The 19,413-nt window shown below is 34.8% G+C and overlaps 1 protein-coding gene and 2 pseudogenes across 2 annotated transcripts; 2 read left to right on the top strand and 1 right to left on the bottom strand.

Annotated features, from left to right (window-relative positions):
* The first annotated feature begins 4,175 nt into the window (after positions 1-4,175).
* On the top strand, positions 4,176-10,671 carry LOC107864390. Of its 2 annotated transcripts, none has more exons than XM_016710742.2 (5): positions 4,176-4,515; positions 5,658-5,846; positions 5,940-6,149; positions 7,914-9,770; positions 9,871-10,671. In XM_016710742.2, the coding sequence occupies exons 1-5, from the start codon at positions 4,479-4,481 to the stop codon at positions 10,473-10,475; spliced, it is 2,898 nt and encodes a 965-aa protein (XP_016566228.2). In that variant the 5' UTR covers positions 4,176-4,478; the 3' UTR covers positions 10,476-10,671. The 2 variants fall into 2 exon arrangements, with proteins under 2 accessions (XP_016566228.2, XP_016566229.2); XM_016710743.2 differs by having other exon boundaries at positions 4,204-4,541.
* A 3,922-nt stretch (positions 10,672-14,593) lies between these two features.
* LOC107866526 lies at positions 14,594-16,577 on the top strand (annotated as a pseudogene).
* A 336-nt stretch (positions 16,578-16,913) lies between these two features.
* Positions 16,914-19,037, bottom strand: LOC107866525 (annotated as a pseudogene).
* Between the last annotated feature and the right edge of the window lie 376 nt (positions 19,038-19,413).

Raw genomic sequence — 19,413 nt, 5'->3', positions numbered from 1 at the left:
TCTGCCTTTTGTGGTACAATTTCCATATTGTTTGATCTTTGATTTGGTATCGTGATTTATATGATTTAATTATGAAGTTTTGAAGTGAAAACTTGATAATTAGGCTGACCAAGCTATGATTTTGATCTTTATATCTTGAAAGATCATATATATGATTTGAAAACAATGGTTATGGCTACTTTGTTAACTGATGGTAATGGGTTGTCGGAATGGGTTGAAACAAAGATCTTTATATCACCGCCGATAATGGGTTGTCGGAATTCTTGAAGTTTTCCGTTCATCAAAATCACCATGGCTACTTTGTTAACTGGTAAATTCATTATGCTTCTTTCACTTTGCTTTGTCATCAATGGTGATGATGTACAGATACCCATTTCAATTGTTAAGCTGAAATATTAAGGAGGATTTGGACATTGAAGAAAAAAGAAAAAAATTGACCTCATAACAATGGAGGTTTTGGGCATTAAAGAAGAAGAAAATTAAATTTAACAGAAAAAAGAAAAATTTATGAAAATAATAAATTTATTATTTTATTCGTAGTATGCTGATGTGGCAGGCGCGTGTGCAATACCACACCGCATGTAAGTGGTATAATGTTTTACAGGGCGAAAAAAATTTCACTTTTATATAGTTAAGGTGTGTATTAGATCACTCGATTCGACTTTTCGATAATAGTCTAGGGTAGAAACATGGCTTTTCCCAAATATTTAGGCAAGTTACAACATAAATGGGCATGTATACAAAAGGTAGCACAAAGAAGCCCAATTTCTACCTGAAATATAATTTATCAGTGTCTCCAGGTAAACTCATATATGCTTGTCATCTTGTATATGCATCACAATCACATTAACACGTAGCACATGATGAAGTTATATTTTGAAATATCCTTCAAGTCGAGGTTATTAAACAAGATACCTACACTCTAAATTAACGAATTATTTAACTTAAAATTCATAATTGCACCCCTCAATTTAGTTTCAAAAATTTTCCACTAAATTTTATTTAACTCTTCGGTTTATTAATACGCCCAAAATAAACTCCACTAATATTATTAAAACTAATCCTTTCATTGAATCCTTAAAATAACCAAACACATAACCAAAATTAAATATAGAAACTATCACAATCAAAAGTGTAAAACGAATCTATTTATTACAAAAAAAAATATAGATTAATTTATTAGATATCTACAAATATTAATTAAAATGTTAACGATCATAATGTAGATCGAAAAAGTATCTTGGACAAAAAATAATTCTATATAAATCAAAGATAAAGTTGTACATAAAATATTTACAAGAGATATAGGAAGTTTTAATGAAATATAGATATGGATTTGGAGAATATGCTTGGTTGTATGATTCAATTAAAATTTTTAAAAACAACTTCATGAATTCCATGCTAAATATTAATTACTTCTTAAGATTTAATTTCTTTAATGACTATAAAATTATCAAATAAATAAATCAAATACGATAAATTCGTACATATTTCAGAATATTATAGCATGTATTTTATTTACAAATTACACTCTATTTGGATTGTGGTTTCTCATGGTATGGTATGGTATGGTTAGTAACAGTACCATATTTGTTTTGATTGTTTCTCAAAATATATGGTATGATATGGTTTAATTTCATGGTTAGGGTACCATGAAAACCCTCAATTTTTTGAACCACCAATTTGGTGGTATCGCATGGTTTAGTCATTTTTTTTTCAGTTATATCCTTATAGAATACTATTATCTAATCTTATTTTACTCTTACTTTTAATCCTATTATATATTTATTTTCACGCTTTTCTGATTCTTATTCCAACTGTAAATTCCTCATCATAGAACATCTTGTATTTGGTATGTTTACCTTGTCAATCATTTGTTCTTTTGGCATTCATTAGGCTTCTAGGTAATTCAAAGCATCTTTTCACTGTGATATACTTTTTTTTTGAGGTAATTACTGCATACAACTTTCATGAACAATTTCCTTTCTTTTTTTTTTTAGTAAAATTTTTCGTCAATAATAATTAAATACCATTCAAGTTTCAAATAAAGGCAACATAGAACGAAATATTAAATAAAGAGAAGGGACTAAGATATACTAGACTCTTAGTGGAATTCGAACTTCTATTTTACACGACTCTGATGCTTTGCAATCATCCTTTGATGACCAACTCTTGTGCCCTTTAGCCGCCAGAGTTAGAAAGGCAGCAAACATATTTTGTAGTCAAAATAACTTCATTTGGTGACTAAAATTTTATTAATACCAAAGTGAATAGGACTGACCACTTGTTTCTCAAAACTGAAAAAAAGAACAGGACTCAATACTTGTAATTTGCAAGAAGGAGCTATCACAATGTAAACTAATTATAAGCAAATACATATCATTATAGGACAATTAGTTTAGCTAGATTATCAGTTTGTTTCCTTATCTAAAGTCTCTACGCATGATATAACTAGTAAAAGAAAGGTGCAGGTTATACCTTTTAGAACTCTTTGGTAGATATCAGGGTTGTATATTGGACATGAAGATCTTTAATTTCAATTCTTCCTTTGGCCAATCAGGTTTTCTTTTATTAATAATTTTTGATAAATTTAAAATTTATTATAATTAGGGGCATTTTAGTTAATTTATCTGTTACGATACAGTATTATACCATCAAACCAAACAAAAGAACTGTTATTAAATCGCAGTGAACGATACAGTCCATCCAAACATTGTTTTGTACCATATTATACTGTACCGTACATTATGAAACCATTACAAACCACCATCCAAACAAAGGCTTAGGGAGATTATTTGATTAGTTTTATCACAAGACTTATTTTCTTCTTCATTGTCAAATATTTGACTTGAATTTTTAGTAGCACTGAATTTTTGACAACCATTAGTTCAACAAAGTTGACATAATCTAACCCATCTATTTATAGCATTTATTTATTTTTAATTTCCTTACCAAATTCCAATCAGAAAGAATAACACATATTCCATTATTTCTAATTACCAAAATAACCCAAACAATCCCAATAAATGATAATTAGCTCTACTTTTTTTCTTATTATAAAGGGAAAATTCCATGCATATAAACCTTTGCTCCTCACTCTTCTCTTTTATTTTCCTACCACGAATAATTTAAGGAAAATAATTTATTTTCTTATTTTCATTTCTCCTCTTTCACCTTAACCAAATAAAGGAAACAAATCAATAAATATTGAGAATCTGATTCACACATATAGAAAAATCATTGATGATACAAGATCATATGTATTTATGGTATTTAATTTTAATAATATATGATTTCTCATAATTTTTTGACATCTAAAAAGGAAAGAAGGATAAGATACGCTATTAATCCATACCACAAGACTAAAAACTTATATTACGTACATCATTAAGTTATATACCTTGTTAATATATAAAGTTTTTGCATGTTAAATTGCCTTTACTTGAAGAGGAGCATTTCTTTACAAGTTCGAGCCGTGAAAATAGTCTACGACAAAATTGCGTATAATGTTGTGAACGATAGACTCTTGTGGTCTGACTCTTTCCTAATTAATTCCATGCGTGTCAGAAACTATAATGCATCAAATTGCCCTTTTAAATTTCCTTTACTTATTATACACTCCACAATTAATCCATCTTATTTTTACGATTATACATGCCACGTATTAAAGACACCTACCCATAGATTTGTATATATCCTTTAGGTAACTTGATAGCGTAAAATCCATACATTTATGACATTAATCAATGAAGGGCATAGGTCATTAATGTATAACCACTCCAATCCCACAAGTCTTACTCATTCTTTTTCTTTCTTTTTGGATATTCTATCGGTTTTGATACCTATATTAAAGTTTAACTTTTAATATTTATATTAAAATCTGACTAAATTCAATTTTACATTGAAAACTTTCATATTGAGAATAAAATACATTCTAACAAAGGCGATTTAGTATCCATCGAACTCAAACCCACCAAAATCACCAAAAGCATAGGATTCTATAATTCTAGTCAACGAAGGGTAAATATGTCATTATACAAACAGTTTTACTCCATTACATACGCACATGGTACAATATATATTCCATTCTCATCATTATCTCTACTCCTTATCCCCACCCCACCCCACCCCCTTGCCTTTATCATATACTTTTCCAACTTAATCTATCTCGATAAAGCAAAATGTCACAAATAAAAGTGACATCGGAGTATAACATTAGTTCAATGAAGGGCATATAAGTCTTTATACATAAACACATGGTGCAATGTAACCAAGTCTCATAATCATCTCTATCCCTTACCCCACGCCCGCCCACTCCCTACGCCACCCCCTAGTGTACGAACCCTCAATCATTTACTATACTTTTCCAACTTTAACACCAGAGTCCCTCTTTCACATTTTGCAAACAAAAAAGCTTTCTTTTTTTGTCCGTACACATTTTTTTTTTGCATTTCTTGTTTTTGCTGATTTTCTTGGTTATGGAGAACCAAGATCTCAAAGTAACAACCCCATCAGGTTTATTTCTCATTTTCCTCTAATGGGTTTTTCCAAATTTTGTTTCTTTTTTACTTTTTTTGGCCTACTTTTATTATTTCTTGATTACGGTGGTTAAGGGCTTTGCCGAGTTTCTTACTTTCTGTACTTTGTATTTTGTGAACTTGAGTTTTATGTGTGATGAGAGTTGTGAAATGGGGTGGTGGGGTGTGGGGTGTGTGTGTCAGGGGGTTTGCTTTAGTTGTTCAAGACTTGTGTTGAATGTGTAAATGTATTGTTCATTTTACTGTATTTCTATTGTTAAATTTGTGTTTTTTTGGTTGTTAGGAGATGTTGAATGTGTTTTGAAGTCATGTATGGGTCAATGGGGTCTTGACTTGTGGTTAACTTGAGTTTTATGTGTATTGGGAGTTGTGAAATGGGGTGGGGGGGGGTGGGGTTGGGGGTTGGTTGATTTTTCAAGAATGTGTGGTTGTAAGTGTTTGTTCATTCTCTAAGCACCATATCCTGTTAGTCCTCTATGAATTGCTATATTGGAAGTTGCAAAATGGGGTGGGGGTGGGGGAGGGGGAGTTGCTTTAATTTTTCAAGTCATGTATGTTGAATGTGTGAAATATATTGTTCATTGCTGTATTTTCCATTGTTAAATTTGTGTTTTTTTTGGTTGTTGGGAGATGCTGAATGTGTTTTCAAGTCATGTATTGGTCAATGGGGTCTTGACTTGTGGTCAACCTGAGTTTTATGTGTAGTGGAAATTGCAAAATGGGGTGGTGGAGAGTGGGGGTGGGGTTGCTTTGATTTCTCAAGAATGTGTAGTTGTAAATGTTTGTTCATTGTTTAAGCATCATTTCCTGTTAGTCCTATATGAATTGCTGTATTCGGAGTTGCAAAATGGGGGTGGGGGGTGGGGTTGCTTTGATTTTATATGGCATGTATGTTGAATGTGTGAACTGTATTGTTCATTGCTGTATTTTCCATTGCTAAATTGTGTTTTTTTGGTTGTTGGGAGATGTGAAATGGGGTTTGTTTATATCTAATCTTGAAAGCATGTGTATCAGTATATGAATGTTGTGTAGCACATATACCCGTTTCTAGGTATAATTTTGGCTATAGTTTGTTGGGTTGGTAGTAGGAGCTGTAAAATGAGATTTTCTTGAATCCAGGGCATGAGAATCATGGACCACATTTGTGTCATAAATGTGGTTGGCCTTTTCCAAATCCACATCCAAGTGCTAGACACAGAAGGGCACATAAGAAGGTCTGTGGAAAAATTGAAGGATACAAGGGTGGTGAATCTGAAGCAGCGGTTTCTGATGACGAGCATCACTCAGATGGAGATCAACAAACTCCAAGTGAGAAATCTCTATTTTTTGTACGAAATGTAGTTTAGTTTCTCTATCGGGTGAAATTTTTTCAGTTGTGAGATCATGGTTTTGGTGTTTTAGGTCCTAATGATAAAAAGACTAGTGTTAAAGAGGTTGGTGACATTGGTGACAAATCATATCGATCAGAGGATGAAACTTTCTCTGATGCTGTCACGGAGTTTTCTGATTGCGGGATTAACCTTGTCATGGAAGAGCGTCCTGAGGGTGTCAAAAGTTTGAATACAAATGTGCAAAAAATTGATGATGATGTGAAGTCCAATGCAATTGGAGGTAAGCATCAAGGCAAATGATCATTCATGTTTATTTATGTTGAAGATCAAATGGTCTCTCAAGTGTGCTGTGTAGCCCGTATGTAATTGTACTTAGCAATGCATTGGTTGTTAGAGCTTGCAGCTTTTTTTCCTTATTTCTGTTGGATTCCGTGTTGTCGTGCACTTACCTTTCCCAAGAAAGGGAAAAGACAATTTGTCGTTTTGATTATTTCTATGTTGTCTTTTCCCTTTTTATTTATTTGTATCTTACTCGGGGAATCAGGTGGGATTGAGACTAGTAGCGCATGGAACTTGTGAGGCTTTGAAGGTATTCTTCATAGACGATAAAAACGTGTATGACACGTAATACTCGAGAAACTCTATGCAAGTGAAAGCTCCCCTGGAAACAGGGCATGGGGAGTATATATCTCTTCATAGAAGAAATTTAAATCATTTGATCGGAGACTAAGTTTTTGGATATGAATTTAACTTATAGCTGAAAATATAAATATAGGAGTATATTTTATTGTATTCATTTTAGTTGAAATGACTTGATCCCGTAAGCATTTTTTGTTCTTGTCTTGAAGCTATATGATAGCCACTGAACCCTTCACTTACAGTACTAGGTTATGGATTAATCATTAAAATCCTTCTTATTACAACCAGTGAACGCCCTTTATGATATTTCCTCAATTGCTATTCATGTTGCACCTAGTAGCTGCGTCTTTGATGGCATTTATGTTGGGTCAATTTAGGTGTCTCCCACAATTGTCTGCTTCAATTTGTTCTTGATTGTCATAGCTCCATGCGGGCTTGCTTCTGTGGTGCTCCCTAGGAGTTGTCCGTTGAACAGTTGGATTGCCCAAAATTATGTGATCAGAAACTACTAAGACAGTAATAAAAGGGGTTTCTAAGCAATTTAGGGAGTACTAAAAATAGCATTTTTACCAGATGTTTTTTCGTTGATGAGTAATTTCTATTGAACTACTTGGTTATAATTGGAAGAATGATGATCAAGATTGGGAAGAACGCTAAAATGAAACCGATGATCAAGAATGGGAAGATTGCTTAAATGAAAATGATGATCAAGCACGGGAAGAACGCTTATCCAAATCTTCCGTTGTTTTTGTTTCTTTTTCTTCCATGCAAAGTGTTCCATTTCCTTTATTGGGTGCGCGTAGTGGGGCCTGGTAGTTAATAGGGACTATGAACTGCACAATATCCTTTAATTTCCTTTCCAATGAGTTGTCATATGATGCTACGAATTCAACATTGTGTATTTCATCCTATAATGCGATACCTTATGGAAAATAGAGGAGCTTTTTCTTTGAGTGTCAAAAGCAACTTTAAATTTATTTTATTTGTCTGTTTACAACAACAACAACAACAACAAAACAACAAACCCAGTATATTCCCACATTGTGGGGTTTCGGGAAGGTAAAATGTACGCAGTCCATACCACTCCCTCCGAAGAAGTAAGAGAGGCTGTTTCCGATAGACCCCGGCTCATGACAAAAAAGGCAGTAAACAATTTATTTATCTATTTGTTGGAGATAATAATGTCCTTGTATTCTGCTTGCTGCCAGTTTGATTTTAAGATAATTTTCTGTGACCTAATATATGTTTCTGTGATTTTATGATATATTAGTTTGGTTTTTGTTACTTAATTTTTTCACTCTGCTCCTTAGGCATAGCAATCTGCCTTCACATTCAGAAGCTGCATTTGTTCATTAATGTAATGAATGTCCATTTTACCAATTGGGTGCACTTTCTGGTTGTGTAGGTATCTCAAATGATCCTGAGTCGCTTGAAAGTGCAACCAATCAGCTAGTGGCAGATAAATCTTTGGGCACAAAGCTTGACAGACCGGTCGACTTACAATTGGACGCCAGCCCTACTAAATCCGAGATCCCTGGAGATGCTTCTTTGCAGGATGATATGAGTGCTACTGCATCTATTGAAGCCAAACAAGTGCAGATGTCCTCTGGCCAGCCAAATGATTTCAAGGGAATAGAAGATATTAATGCCGGTGGAGGTTTAGTTGATACTGTTGAGGCTTCTGTCGAAGTGTCTCAATCAGTGGTATCTGAAACAGATGGAAAAACATCAAATAATGAAAGTTATGAGTCAAAGCCACAGGAGGAAGAGGGAAAAAGTTCAGATCCTTTAATCTTGTCATCTGATTTACTTGGTGCAAATAGAAAATTTTCAGTTGTGGAATCTAAGTTACCTGAGGAAGAGGAGCAAGCCATAGATAGTGTTCCCAATGAAGCCGACCTATTGCATAAAGAGCGAGAAAATCCCGAATCTGCTGACATGAAATTGAACTTTTCGGAAGCTGAAGTTAAATCATTAGATGGTGTGGATGTAGATAAGGAGCATGAGCAAGTTGATAAGGTGGAGCAGGAAAAACAGAGAATCCCCGCCGAACTTCCGCCTTACGCACCAATATTGGAAACAAACGCTGTTTCGTCTAATGAAATTGGTGGTGGTAGTCGAATTGAGCTTTCTGACTCATCCAAAGCTGAGGAAGGGAGGGAAGATGTGCATGTGGTGTCTTTGGCAAAAGATTTACCTGCATTAGACAACCCTGAACTGCTTAAAGATTATAAAGACTACGATAAATTCAAATCTAGTTTTCCGTTGGATCTAGGCTCTTCTGAAGAAATTTGCTCTGCAAAAGATGATGCTGTTGCTGCATCAGAGGCGACTCAATCTTTTGCGGACACTGGCAGGGCTGATGGAAGTTTATCCTCGGTAGCGTTGGATGTTTCAGGGGATCAGGTTAGTGAAGAAAAAGTGGCGGTCTCCGCAGAGGGTAAAACAGATTCTAGTGAATTAGATGATCTTCAAGAACCTGATGACTCTTCAAAGAACTCTCTTACTTCAGGTACCCCAGCAGACCACTCAGATATTAACACTGTTATTTCATCCAATCAGGAAGAAGCCATGCAAGCAACGAAAGTTGATGATCCTGTAATTGGAAGAACCGAAGAAACAAGTTCTACCATGGTAGAGGAGAACAAGGGTGGACATCCTGAAAATGAGCTTCTTGCAAACGATGAAACAACCCTTATACACGCTTCTTGTTTATCTGAAGCTAATCAAACTATGGTCACTCTTGGAGCAAGTGACCGTGACGAACATGAAAAGGTCAGAACCGAAAACCCAATTGTAGCTGGGGGTGAAACTGAGGAAAAGTTGTCAGGAATCGCTGAAGGTGATAAAACTGTCTGCCCAGTTGTAGGACATAGTGATCGTGCTATAGTTACAGATGCAACTGCGCATGAGAGCAAGGAAGTAAAACTTCATGAAGTCTCTGAATTCAGCACAATTAGCAATGATGCCAAAGCATTGGAGTCTGCAAGTGCAACTGTATTGGATTCCAAAGTAACCAGGGATTGTGATGTGAAAGAGCCCACTGGTTTGCTTGTCGATACTGATTTGAACATTCGTGTTATCGATAACTCCCATGCAGGAGACGGCCCTAAAAGTGCCACTGGCGTTATTTCATCAGCCTCACAGAACGAGGGCGATGACAAGCTCATAAAACAGAGCGACACTGTTTCTGCAGTGGATACCCCAATGACATCGAGCAGCAGAGCCGATAGCTTGGACGCAAACTGGGGTTCTATATCAGGTATGGTGAAAAGAATTTATTGAAAGTCAATTTTGGTTGCCTTTTGTGATTGTGTATTTGCTTATACTCTAATTACATTCTGCTATTTGTGATGAAACAGTTCTTTCTACCCAGTCGGAGTCGACAGGTCTCGAGAAGTCGGAGCATGACTTGCAGAAACCAACTTCTGGAGCTGAGGAGTGCCATCCTGACAAGTCGGATGAATATGAGCCTCCATCTTTCATGACGTTGGTGGAGTCAGGTGAAAGCGCTAACAAGAACGCCACTGCTTCTGAGATCGAAACACAGCTGAACACTCAACAGCCGAAAACGGAAGCTCTGAAAGCTGGGTGGTTCCCTTCTATTACCAATGTGGTCAATGAATCTCAAGGGAGAAAGAAGAATGAGGAGATAATTGCAAAAGTAACAAACTGGAGCACAGGGAAGCAGCAACACACTCCCTTGAAAAGTCTACTCGGTGAAGCCAGATCTCCAAATGTAAAACATGTTCCGCCATCTGTTAACAAGAAAGATGAACCTGCCACTAAGACGAAGACAGTGAACTCAATTCTGAGCTCAGACGCACCAACTGCTGCCAGTAAGGAGGCGGAGAAAGAATGGAATTCTCCCGCGAGGTATCCAGTTGACATCAAGAAGGAAAAGAGGAAGACGAAACCATATTGGGTACCATTTGTTTGCTGCTCTTCAGTACATCAAGACGCTTAGTTACTTTCTTGCGTGAAATTCAAATTATATATATTCTTCTCTTTTAGGCTTTGCATTTGAACTCCTTTCTTAAACAAAATTATTCAACTGCAGGAGGGGTATTCTTGTTTCTACATGTATATTTGGAGGCATAGGTCACTACTGTTTCTGTTATCCACTTTTAAAAAATATGGCATTATCTCCTCTTTTTCCTGCATGCAATTAAACTTTTTGCTTTATATGATAGCATTTCAAGGGCATTTAGCCAGCACAGGCATTGCGTTAACATAGATGCTCAGGGAAATTGCATAGTGGCAATTGCTTTCCAGATTTAAGTTGTATAATTTCCATTTGTCTAGTGTGACATGAATTTCTTTCAAGAACATACCACGTGTATCCCACAAGTGGTGTTTGGAGCGGGTAGTGTGTGCACATGTTTTACCCTTATCTGATTTTTTCAACTGTAGTCCATTTAAGTTCAAAGGTTTTAGTTTTCGATTGTCTATTTGCGTGCATTTCTTTCAACAGTAGCACATTTACGTCCGAAGGTGCATTTCCTTATACCCAGCCTCGAGTTTGACGTTAACAACATTCCCAATATAGTCCTACAAGCAGGGTCTATGGAGAATAGAGTATCATAGATTTTACCCCTATCTTTTAAGGTAGAGATTATTTCATTTGACCTCGAAAAATGAAAAATTGATAGCTATATCTTGCCCCCATCAGATTTTGGGACTCTTTCCAGCCTGAATTTGAAAGGGACGGTCTGCCTACCAGACCATGATAACTTATGCAGGAATTTAATTCTAGACTTGTGGATACTCAAGGACAAAATAAGTTGTCGTTGGGTGAAGAAGTAGGGCAGCATGATATACTAAGCTTCCGCTATACATGGGTCAGGGAAGGGGTGGACCACAAAAGCCCAAGAATATTATGCCTAGACATGGAATGATTCATGTCTACGATAAAAGATTCATGTTCGTAATGTTTTCTTTTAGGGGGATATTTGTTTTATGGCTCGTATTCTTTTGATTTTGTTTTCATAGGAGATCGATAAAATATGAAATAAGAGATCAGTAAATAAATGGAAAAACAACATAAATTCCGATAGTTAATAGCTTAATTACAAAAAATTTCGATATTTTACATTATTACTGAAATTTTAATTTTGGGTCTATCGAGATACATAATCAGCTCCTGATATATCCAATGAAGACACATTCCTTTCTTTGTAAAGATACATAATTAGCTCTTGATGTATTTTTTTTTATTTTGGGTCTGTCGAGATGCATAATACATCCAACGAAGATGCATTTTTTCCTTTGTAAAGATACATAATTAGCTCTCGATATATTTTTTTTAATCTTGGGTCTGTCGAAATATATAATTAACTCCTAATATATCCAATGAAGATACATAATTAGTGAATTTTTATCACTACTTTATAAGGATGAAGATTTGTGTAAATCCAATAAGTTAAGGTGTATGTTTATGTTATTTTTCCGTAAATAAAACGCATGAAATTTTTGTAGATTATTGGGTTGTATAAAGCCTCCCTTCCTCATCTCCTGATACGCTGGTGGATCCATAATTTAAACTGATGAATTTGACTTTTGGGGCTCTTCACACAAAATTTATTGTACTTTAATATGAATTTAAATATAATATTTTAAGTTTAATAAATTTTGACGTATATATAAATATGAACACTCAGAAAATAAAATTGAACACTGCATCTGCAACATGCTATAGAACTCATCTCTATTAATTATAGAATACAGCCAAGCTAAGATTTTTCTCTATCACTAACTATCATGACTTAATTTGTTTTGGAGTTTACTTGTTGCAATTGAAAGAAGTTAAGTGGTTTTCAAAGGTTAAGGGAGAAATTAATTAACAAGTTATGTAAATGATTTTTTTCGAGCGATAGGTAAGGGATGATCTAGTTAGAGTGCCGTTTATGAGTTTACGTGAATTTAATTTAAGATTGTTATAAAAATTCACGAGTTTAAAATTCTAGATCTGCCTCTGATGGTAGATATTGCCATTATTCCACTAATATTTGCTCCCACTTCACTTCGATTCTCTCCCCTTATAACTATGCTATATGGTTCTTATGAAATAATACATGAAAAAAAATATGAGAAGATTGGTTGTGAACGTAACCTTCATATATTGTTGACATTAACCCTTACCTCGTATGTTACTAAAATAGCAAAAAATTTCTAAGGCGTAGGACATAAACCTAACCTCCGATCCTCCTATATAGTCGATTAGATATAAGTCTACTATCTTGCTAAAGATGGTAAGTCGAGACAGAGCTAGATCATTAACTACGGATTTGGACAAATTCAATTGCTTGTGCTTAAACACATGGTCATTAAAAATGTATAAATATTTAGTAAAAACCTAGTAAGTAGAACAAGTTATGTGTTCAATACCAAATTCAGAATCCATAAATTGTGGATCGAAATATCTATTTTTTTAAAGATAAATTCAGCCTCCCAGACTTTTATCTCCCATGGGCACAAAGTTTTGACATTAACCTCTACGCCGTCGTATATTATTAAATAGAAAATATATTTATACAATTACAAGCAGATACTCAAGAGTCGAAGAGGACATAAACCAAACCTCCAATTCTAATGGTCGACTAAATGAGTCTATACTATCTTGCTAAATTAAATATGGTAAGCAGGTGCGGAGTTGTATTATTAGCAATTAACAGGTTTGAACGAAGTCAATATTTTTTGCTTAATTTATTAGATTTTGTTTTTGTATCAGAAAACCTATTGAACAACGCGTGTATAAATATCTAGTTGCAAACTCAGCAATTAAAACAAGTTCTGTGTACAATAGCAAATTCAGAACTCATAAACTTCAAACCAACCGTCGATAATGATAAGACTCTTCGAGGAGGGATCTGAAATTAGAGAGGGGGGGGGGACCTAGACTACCATACACCGATATTATAGGTGGACTCTTATTTTTGACATATGTGGAAAATCAAAAAAGAAAAATAGAAAAAAGAATTAAGAGTTACTGAAAATATTAAACAGACCAACATGAGTTGTGGTGCAGTTGATGGGGCTGCTCCATCCTTAACCAGAGGTCGAGGGTTCGACCCTGGGTATGGAGAAAACTCTGTTGGGAGTGCTATCCCCAATGGAGCCTTACCTGGTGCGAATCCAGATTAATCGGGCTCCAATGCGGGTACTGAACACCGAATGAAAACAAAAAAAAAAAAAAAATATTAAACAGAATTGGCTTAAGACATATATTGTCCGCTTTGGCCAAACACACCTAACCAAAAAAAAAATAAAAAAATAAATATTAAACAGAATTGGCTTAAGACATATATTGTCCGCTTTGGCCAAACACACCTAATGCTTTGTTCACTACCGCGCTAAGGGAATATCGTATGGAGGGACTGTCTGATATTTTTGATATCATATTTATCACAACCCAAGCGCATGACACATATTGTCTGCTTTCATTCAACATCTAGCACTCATATATTATTTGTCCCTTGGCTATACCATCATTGAACTCAAAAGTGTGCATATCATGTGAACTTGTATTATTCCTCGTAGAGTTTTCACTTCACTCTTCATTCCAATGTGAGATTCACATACGTTGTAACTTTTACCCCGTCTTTTGAAAGCTTGCCAACCTACAAGTCTGCAAGTCCTTTTTTTGACCCAACCCATCACCGGGGTCACATTTATCCCTTTGGATCACATGATTTGGTCGTCACTGATGACGGTGACTTTACAAATACGATTTTTGAAAAATATTTTCTCAAGGAAAATAAGTTCCTTAAAAATAAAAAAAATGATTTTCCAAGTGGTACTGGGGAAAACAAATTCAAGAAGTGGAATTTTACATTGATTGTATGGTCCACCACTCTCCGACACACCTCAACTTCACCCCACTTCGTAGCCGCTATTCCTACCACCCTACATCCTCACATCTCATAATATTTGTCTAGATCATATACAAATACTTTTAGAATAATATTTTTCATGCAACAGATTTTCCTTCGTACCAAACACACCCTTACTTTTAACTATATAAATGAAGAAATTGTAGAAAATCTTAATACAAGATATATATATATATATATAGAAGACATTTCAAGTAAACTTTTGCCCAAAACAATGTTCTTTCCACTCTTTGTAGCCCTTCTTATTATCACCATTCTCAGTAATTTCCTTCTTCCAAAAGCCAAAAGGAATAGAAAAAACAATCTGCCACCAGGTCCTATAGGGTTTCCATTCATTGGAAATTTACATCAATATGATAGTTTAACCCCTCATCTTTATTATTGGAAACTTTCCAAGAAATATGGAAAAATCTTCTCATTGAAACTTGGTTCTTCTACTATGATTGTAATTTCTTCAGCAAATCTAGCAAAAGAGGTTACAAAAATACAAGATTTAGCATTTTGCAGTAGACCTTCTATTCTTGGCCAACAAAAATTGTCTTACAATGGTCAAGATATAGCTATATCACCTTACAATGAATATTGGAGGGAACTTCGAAAAATCTGTGTTCTTCATTTATTTAGTCTCAAGAAACTGCAACATTTTAGTCCGATTCGTGAAGATGAAGTATCAAGAATGATCAAGAAAATATCTCAACAAGCAGTCACTTCACAAATTACGAATTTGAGCAAAATAGTGATTTCGCTAACAACTACAATTATTTGAAGAGTTGCTTTTGGTATTAGGTACGATGAAGAAACACGCGAAAGGAGGAAGTTTGGTGAGCTTTTGAAAGTGACCGAAGAGATGATGGCCAGCTTTTTTGTCTCTGATTATTTTCCTCTCCTAGGATGGATCGATAAACTCTCTGGAAAAATAAGAAAACTCGAGAAGAATTTTAAGGCTTTGGATGAGTTTTACGAAGAACTCATAGAACAACATCTCAATCCCGATAGACCAAAATCCATGGAAGGAGATATTGTCGATCTTTTGCTCCAATTGAAGAAAGAGAAATCAACTCTGATCAATCTTTCTTTGGAGAACATAAAGGCTATTACCATGGTAATGAACTACACCATTCGAGTCTACTTTATATGGTGGTGCTGGTAAATACATGCTCCTCATTAAAATAATGGTGCATATATAACTTTGCTATCTAACAAATCATGATACCCCCGCTATCTTACAAATAGTGCATACCTTTTGCGTTAAACATGATTTGGCCTACTATATAGTTAGTTGAGTGACCATTCGTGTAATTAACCTGAATTTCAATATGATATATATGACAATGTTGAATTTCATTTTATTGTCCTACTTACTCTTGTAAGAATATGCTACTTGGGGGAGCAGACACTAGTGCAGCTACAGTAATATGGGCAATGACAGCCTTGATAAGGAACCCGAATGCCATGAAGAAAGTTCAAGCAGAAATTAGAGAATCGGTTGGGAAAAAGTCCATAGTAAATGAAGATGATATCCAAAATCTTCCATATTTCAAAGCAGTGATAAAAGAGACATTCAGATCGTATCCGCCAGCTCCGTTGTTACTTGCAAGAGAGACGATGCAAAGTTCCATACTGGAAGGATATGAAATTAAACCAAAAACTATAATTCATGTCAACGTTTGGGCAATTGCAAGGGATCCTGAAATATGGGAAAATCCAGAAGAATTTATACCTGAGAGGTTCTTATTGAACAGCGATATCGATTTCAGAGGCCAAAATTTTGAGTTGCTTCCATTTGGAGCAGGCAGAAGAGGGTGCCCGGCTATTGCACTTGGTGCGGCAACTGTGGAACTTGTACTTTCCAATCTTCTTTACGCGTTTGATTGGGAGTTGCCTAGTGGAATGAGAAGAGAAGACATTGACACTGATGTTTTCCCTGGACTTACTATGCATAAGAAAAATACTTTGTGCCTTGTTCCTAGAGATTATTACTAGAAATTGAAGAAGACCAAGTTCCAGTAAAGGGCAGCCCGGAAGGGAAAATGTATTGAATCAACAACTCTATTGCAGGTGTATATCGAAAATGACAGACATAAAATCAAACTGTACGACCATATTAAACATGGATGGTTGTTACCTGTTGTATTATATTGTGTTGTTAGTTTAAATACAAAGTTTTGTTTTGATTATTACTTGGATTCTATTATATCATATCGTTAAATGCCTTGTTAGATAACGACGAAAAGTCTCATTTGGTGTAACGATCATTTGATGTGATTGCATCGTTACTTAGGACTTAGGACTCCTATTTTATCATTTACCCTATATTTTTGCACCCCTTAACCTAAGTTTCTTGTTGGCTCGCCTCAAATTGTTGATGTGTGACATTATGTAATGACCTATCCATACGTTGTATTTATGTAAACGATACAATACATTATGAAACAGCATGTTACAACCATCCAAACATGAGTGTAAGAAAGGAAACATTCATATTTATTTGATTTAAAAACACTGGAGTTTGGTCTTCATATATTTCTAGTGATAATTTCTAGCAACAAGGCACAGTGGTTCTTTCTTATGCGTCGTAAGTCCTGGCAAAACATTAGTGTCAATGTCTTCTCTTTTCATTCCACAAGGCAACTCCCAATCAAACACGTAAAGAAGATTGGCAAGTACAAGTTCCACTGTTGCCGCACCAAGTGCGATGCCAGGGCACCCTCTTCTGCCTGCTCCAAATCGAAGCAACTCAAAATCTTGGCCCCTGAAATCAATATCACTATTCAAGAATCTCTCGGGTATAAATTCGTCTGGATTTTCCATATTTCAGGATCCCTTCCAATTTGCCAAACGTTGACATGAATTATAGTTTTGGGTTTAATTTCATATCCTTCTAGTATGGTATTCTCCATTGACTGTCTCGCGATTAACAATCGACCTGGTGGATACAATCTAAATGTTTCTTTAACCACTGCTTTGAAATATTGAAGATTTTGGATATCATCTTCATTTACTATGGACTTTTTCCCAACCGATTCTCTAATTTCTGTTTGAACTTTCTTCATGGCATTCGGGTTCTCCATCAAGGTTGTCATTGCCCAAACTACTGTAGCTGCGCTCGTGTCTGTTCCACCTACTAGCATATTCTACCAGACAGAGTTGGACAATAAAATTAAATTCAGCATTGTTACATCAATTGAAATGTTTCCTAACCATAAAATGTTAGAACATGTGTAATTTCACAAGTTTAAAAGGCACTTCTTTAACATTTGAAAAAAATCTTTCTTTATATTATGATCGTGCCATAATTATAACTGAGCAAAAAAACTTAGCCACACGACAAGTTGTTTATACCAAGCCAATATATCTAACAACACAAGACTTTGCATACATAAGAATTTTAACATCTAAACATGATTACTTGATACTCCCTCCGTTTCAATTGTTGTCTGATTTTGACTTGTCATAGGGTTTAAAAAAGTAAATAAGACTTTAGAATCGTGTGGTTTTTAAATTAAAGATATGTAAAATTTATCAAATATCATTTGATCTTATGGTCTTAAACATATCACGTGGAAAGTTGAAATTCGTAAGGTTAACTGCTTAGCTAGATGTAAGCAACTGACTAGAGCTAGCAAGCATATAAAATAGACAAAAAATGGAGTAGTTCATTATTATAGCCTTTATGTTGTCCAAAGTAAGATCAATTGGAATTGATTTCTCTTTCTTCAATTGGAGCAAAAGATCAACAATATCTCCTTCCATGGATTTTGGCCTATTGGGATTGAGATGTTGCTCAATGAGTCCTTCGTAAAACTCATCCAAATCCTTAAAATTCTTCTCAAGTTTATTTATTTTTCCAGAGAGTTTATCAATCCATCCTAAGAGAGGAAAATAATCAGAGATGAAAAAGCCTCCCAACATTTCTTCTGTAACTTTTAAAAGTTCAGCAAATTTCCTCCTATCTTGTGTTTCTTCATCGTACCTAATACCAAAAGCAACTCTACAAATAGTAGTAGTTGTTAGTGAAGTCATTATACTGCTCAGATTTGTAATTTGTGAAGTGGCAGCTTGTTGAGATATTTTCTTGATCATTCTTGATACTTCATCTTCACGAATTGGACTAAATGATTGCACTTTCTTGAGACTAAGTACATGAAGAACACAAATTTTTCGAAGTTCTCTCCAATAGTCATTGTAAGGTGAAAACACTACGTCTTGACCATTGTAAGACAATTTTTGCAGGCCAAGAATAGAAGCTCTACTACAAAATGCTAAATCCTGTGTCTTCAAAATTTCTTTAGCTAATTTTGCTGAAGAAACTACGACCATATTAGAAGAACCAAGTTTCAATGAGAATATTTTTCCATATTTTTGAGAAATTTTCCAAAAATAGAGATGCGGGGCAAAACTATCATATTGATGCAAATTTCCAATTAATGGCAACCCTACAGGACCTGGTGGGGTATTGTTTTTTCTATTCTTTCTGGCAAGAAGAAAACTGAGAATAATGATGGTAAGGAGGTCTACAAAGAGTGAAAAATACATCATATTTTTTTTTTTTTTTACAATGTCACTTAAAATGTCTTCTATATCTTGTATTAAAGTTTTCTGCAGCTCCTTTCATTTATAGTAGTAGAAAAAAGAGCTGTGACTTTGGAGTTTGGATCAACGGTTATAATAACAAAAAAAAGAAAGAAAATACATATTTAAAAAATATTCATCTAGAACGAAATTTGTAATTTAGGGTGCATGTGTTTGGTATGAAGGAAAATGTAATTTGTAAGTTAGAGCTAGAAAATGATTTTTAATTTTCTCATATTTGATTGGTCCAATATCCTAATTTTTTTTACTTTAGAAGATAAGCTCCTTAAATGATTTCAACTATTTAATATTACAGTCAAACCTACCTAAACTAATAGCTTTTGTGCGAAGATTTTATGGTCACTATACTGAGGTGTTTTATATATACACTGACATTTGACATTCAGATCTAACTTAACTATTATAAACAATGATGTGCAA

The sequence above is a fragment of the Capsicum annuum genome, chromosome 3, assembly GCF_002878395.1.
Source record: "Capsicum annuum cultivar UCD-10X-F1 chromosome 3, UCD10Xv1.1, whole genome shotgun sequence".
Taxonomy (NCBI): domain Eukaryota; kingdom Viridiplantae; phylum Streptophyta; class Magnoliopsida; order Solanales; family Solanaceae; genus Capsicum; species Capsicum annuum.
The sequence above is the reverse complement of the archived record's forward strand: the minus strand, read 5'-3'. Positions and strand labels throughout refer to the sequence as shown.

Excerpts from the sequence above, each read along its gene's own strand:
- LOC107864390 (XM_016710742.2), top strand. The coding sequence starts at position 4,479 with ATGGAGAACCAAGATCTCAAAGTAACAACCCCATCAG. Across the intron at positions 5,847-5,939 it reads TGGAGATCAACAAACTCCAA|GTCCTAATGATAAAAAGACT; the intron begins GTGAGAAATCTC and ends TTGGTGTTTTAG. Across the intron at positions 9,771-9,870 it reads AAACTGGGGTTCTATATCAG|TTCTTTCTACCCAGTCGGAG; the intron begins GTATGGTGAAAA and ends GTGATGAAACAG.